This window comes from Octopus bimaculoides, chromosome 12 (genome assembly GCF_046866305.1).
Source record: "Octopus bimaculoides isolate indiv1 chromosome 12, ASM4686630v1, whole genome shotgun sequence".
Taxonomy (NCBI): Eukaryota; Metazoa; Mollusca; class Cephalopoda; order Octopoda; family Octopodidae; genus Octopus; species Octopus bimaculoides.
The window spans coordinates 57,919,007-57,924,006 of NC_142939.1; the positions used below are offsets into that span (position 1 = coordinate 57,919,007).

The 5,000-nt window shown below is 35.8% G+C and overlaps 1 protein-coding gene across 1 annotated transcript in view; it reads left to right on the forward strand.

Annotated features, from left to right (window-relative positions):
- LOC106884394 (metabotropic glutamate receptor 3) overlaps positions 1 to 5,000 on the forward strand; it is a 495,814-nt gene that overhangs the window by 489,994 nt on the left and 820 nt on the right. Inside the window, exon 10 of the mRNA XM_014935749.3 lies at positions 930 to 1,714. Coding sequence (XP_014791235.2) covers positions 930 to 1,714 — 785 coding nt within the window. The remainder of the gene's footprint in view (positions 1 to 929; positions 1,715 to 5,000) is intronic.

Below are 5,000 nucleotides of genomic sequence, written 5' to 3' on the forward strand. Positions count from 1 at the left end.
AGCACAGTTAATATTAACAATAGTAATATCTTATTTCGAATGTGAGCATTTGAATATTTGTTTACATATGTGTGTGTGTGTGTGTCTGTGTGTGTGTGTGTGTGTGTGTGTGTGTGTGTGTGTGTGTGTTTGTGTCTCTGTGTGTGTCTATGTTTGTGCATACGTGTATGTGTGTGTTTGCATATAGTCTCTCTCTCTCTCTCATTCTCTCTCTATATATGTGTGTGTGTGTATATGTGTATATATATATATGTGTGTGTGTGTGTGTGTATGTGTGTGTGTGTGTGTGTATGTGTGTATGTATATATGTATGGGTATGTTATAATTATGATCATCATTATTATTAACAGAATCAAATTTGGCCGGTCGGCAGATTTGTTACAGCGCCGTTCATAAGACTTTCTGACATTCCTTTCGGCTTTTACCGACCATAGTACAAATTCCGCCTTTCGTCCCTCTGAAATATATATATCTGTGTATATATACACACATACACACACAAACACACACGCACACGCACACACATACACACGCACACACACACACGTATATACATACATACATACATACATACATACATACATACATACATACATACATACATACATTCGTAAGTACATACATGCACACATACATACCTGTATGTATATTTTATTCTCATAATATCTTATTCTCGTAACTTCTGATATAAACAAAATATGCCCGGCGTTATCTCCACCTGCTTTCATGGTCCAGCGAGGATTATTACGATAATGGTAATACTTTCTTGTCAATACCCCAACAAGTATGATAGGCACAACCGCATATCTCTATGTTTAAATAATGTGATAACTTTATTCTTGTCAATAAATGCTATGATCGAATCAGTACATTCGGTAGAATTCTAAAAGCATCTTTCATGTCAAATCATTATTTTCTTCTATTTCCAGATATAGTGCAACACCAGTGGTGAAAGCATCAGGGCGAGAGCTCAGTTTCGTCTTATTGATTGGCATTTTCATGTGTTATTGTATGACTTTCCTTGTAGTGGCAAAACCAAATGCCTTTACATGTGGCTCACAGCAGTTTGGAATCGGTTTATGTTTTGCCATAACGTACGCCGCAATTTTAACCAAGACAAATCGAATAGCACGGATCTTCCGTGCCGGTAAGCGCACCGCAAAACGGCCTAAGTTCATTAGTCCAAGATCTCAACTATTTATTTGCGGTTCACTAGTATCACTGCAGCTAGCAATTGGTGTTATTTGGTTACTTATGAGCCCACCTAAAGCAATTCCATTCTATGCTAATCGTAATGACCACCAACTAATATGTAAAGCGGCTCAAGGTTTTTCCTATATGATTGGCTTTAGCTACCCTATATTTTTAGTCAATATCTGCACAGTTTACGCTGTGCTAACGAGGAAAATACCAGAAGCGTTTAATGAATCAAAATATATAGGATTCACAATGTATACAACTTTTATTATATGGCTCGCATTTGTTCCAATATATTTTACAACAGCACACAATATCGAAGTCAGAATGGCTACCATGTGCTTCTCAATCAGCCTGAGCGCTACAGTCGCATTGGTTTGTATGTTCACTCCGAAATTATACATTATTTTACTTCATCCTGAAAAAAATGTGCGTCAGTCTATGATGACATCCAAAGTATTGATTGCTAAAACGAATTCTTCGGCAATTAGAGTGGACTCCGGTACACAATCAGATGGTATGTATAATTATTTAAAATTCTTGCTCTTTTAAATAAAAAAAGAAATAATGTTTTTATTAAGGCAGAAATGTAAACACGTCGGACAAACTGCTTAGCAGCATTTCATCTGTCTTTCATTTCCGAATTTAGATTCAGCCGAGATCGACTTTGTCTTACACCCTTTCGGTGTTCATAATATTGACTTTAAATTTTGGCACAAGAGCAGCAAGTTCAAGGAAGGAAATGAGTCGATTACGTGACCCCATTGCTCAGCTGGTACTTATTTTATCGATCTCTAGAGATTGAAAGGCAAAGTCGACCTCGGCGGAATTTGAACTCAGAACATAAAGGTAGACGAAATCCCGTTAAGCGTGTTGCCCTGCCTCTCAACGATTCTGCTAGGTCACCGCCTTCCCGGGGTTGGTATTATTAGTACTAGTCAAGCACTGGAGTCAATGCAATCGACTTCGTCACTCCTCAAACTGGCTGATCTTCTGCCAAATTAATGAAGCATTATTGATTTGCATACAAGTGTGTTGCAATGGCGGAACTGTTTGAACTTGTAAGAAAACGCCTTACGTTAATTTTCCTGATTCTTTATCTTCTCGGTTCAAATCTCTCCGTAGGCAGCTTTCCTTCTCTATGCTGTCACTAAAACAAACTCTTCATTAAACACTAGGATCAACTTCTCCGTTTCCTACAAAATTGCTGACCTTGTGCTTAAACTAGAAATCACTGGTGGGTTCCAGTTTTTGCACAAGGTGAGAAATTTCGGCGGAAGGGGTAAACTGATGACATCGGTCCCAGTACTCAACTAGTACATATATTACTAACCCTTATATTTATCGATCCTGACATGACGAATTCGAGTTCAGAATGTAAAGGCAGGTGAAATGCTTCTAAGAAACCATTATTAATTCGTTTATTTACTTTTATGCAATGGCAGATTTATCTAAGCCTCCGTAAAAGATTACAGTATAGTATTTATTGCGGATCTTTACGTCTTCATTTCAAATCGCGCTTAACCTGGTGAATAAAACAAAACCCCCATCAAGTACATGAGTACGTTTCATCGATTATATCCTTCACCAAAATACATGACCTTGTTCCAGAGTTAGAAAATCAATATATGAGTCCTCGTCTCTGATTTCAATGTTTTAGCTATTCTGTCGCATGTAAATACGATAAACTAATTATAGTTTGAAGAAAGTTAATTAAATTGACATTTAAATATAGGAAGGTAATCGATGAAAATAAATCAAAGCGTGATTTTCTTTAGTTCTGAAGTATACCATAAGTTTGATAATGGTACAGATAAAACTCTTCTTCTTCTTCTTCTTCTTCTTCTTCTTCTTCTTCTTCTTCTTCTTCTCCTTCTCCTCCTCCTCCTCCTCCTCCTCCTCCTCCTCCTCCTCCTCCTCCTCCTTCTTCTTCTTCCTCTTCTTCTTCTTCACCTAGTTTCATGACAGACTTAACCAGCCATCCGGTTTAACACCACCTTGGGTGCCTTTACGTGATTCCATTCTGCTGCAAGCACTCAACACAAGTCTCTGCTTTCAGCAAATATTTTCTTATTTTCCCCAATAGGCCATGCAATGGCATTCTCTACAGATAATAAGAAAAGAAAATCCTGAACTCATAGACATGTACAGTGGAAAAAGTTTAGAAGGAATTGAGGTGGAGGAGGATAACTTTAGACAATAATTCAAATGTTCATCGTATTTTTTGGGGGGGGATAATGATAATCAAAACCAGTTCATCAGATTTACAATGAAGGATGTGAGACAACAGACAAACCTAATTCGAACCAAACTACTCGAACTTTAAAAAAAGAATGAAATATTGAACAGAGTGGGTCAAGATCTTTTGATTGAAGGAAAGCGTGATCAAGACTGGAACGCCTTGCGGTGTTAAACCGCCATTATGATTAATCTGGTGCTAAACAACAACAATGATGTTAATTATATTCTTATTCGTATATATTTTCAATAGGGTGCAAATCTAAAAGCAAGGTTTACAAGGAACGGATATTTTCTCACGTTTTTCTGGTTGTTCCGTTCTATAAAGCCAGTGTAGCCCAAGGGAAACGAAAGTCATCAAACGGTTTAACATGAGGTATCCTTAACATGTTGCCCACAAAATGGAGGTTAAATATTACGAGATAGTCATTAGGACTTCGTCCCTCAATTCTAGCTTTTGGTATCCCTAACTTGTTGTTGTTGTTTTTATTGCTGTTTAGCCGTAAATCAGTCTTGTTTGAGGAGGCAAATGATCAACGACACCCCACACTTGGCTACCTATCCTGTTTTTCAGTCTTCGCAGGGCCACATTATCTTTCTTATTTAAGTAGACGCTTATTCGTAACAAGTTTGGCTTATATTTCTAGCTGTTAATTCGGACATGTACGTACTCATATGTAGTCTCAGCAGTAAATTTTGATATACATTTGTAAAATCAGTAGAACATCAAACCAGTAGCTTGATAATATCGGCCTAGTGCAGAAATAAAATGTATGGTGCCATTTAATTATGATATTTGCCGAGCTCGATTTGACCGTTCTTTATTAAGTGTTTGATAAACCACAATAGTCAAATACTGTGGTAGGCTATATTTGACTATAACCTTCCATCAGAAAGTTGTACTTCCTGTATCTTTGTAAGAAACCAGTATTTGATATAGATCAGTAGACAGGAAGAATCTTCAAAAATGAATTGTGGCATTTGCTCTACATTCAATTAGCTCTACGTTCAAATTCCACCTAAAACCAATTTTACCTGTCTGTTTCCGGTGTCATTAAAATATCAATCTATTCCTTTCTATCCACGAATTTGTAGATTTCTACATAATCTAAAAAAGACTCATAGATGACACGAGAGTGCATAGGGGCGTATATAAATCTCTCTCTCTCTCTCTCTCTCTCTCTCTCTCTCTCTCTATATATATATATATATATATATATATATATATATATATATATATATATATATATATATATATATATATATATATATATATATATAAATATATATGTATATATATATATATATATATATATATGTATATATGTATATATATATATATATATATATATATGTACATATATATATATTGTTTACTTTTTATGTTTAGCTATAAATAAATAGCAACTTAATAAATACAATAATAGGTAATACTTTTTTAGTTGAGACAATGCTTCTCAAACTTTTCCAATAAGTGGGGTGATAAAAAGAGTGACAGTATCCTCAAAATTTCGACCTGTATGTATGTGTGTGTGTGTGTGTGTGTGTGTGTGTGTGTGTGTGTG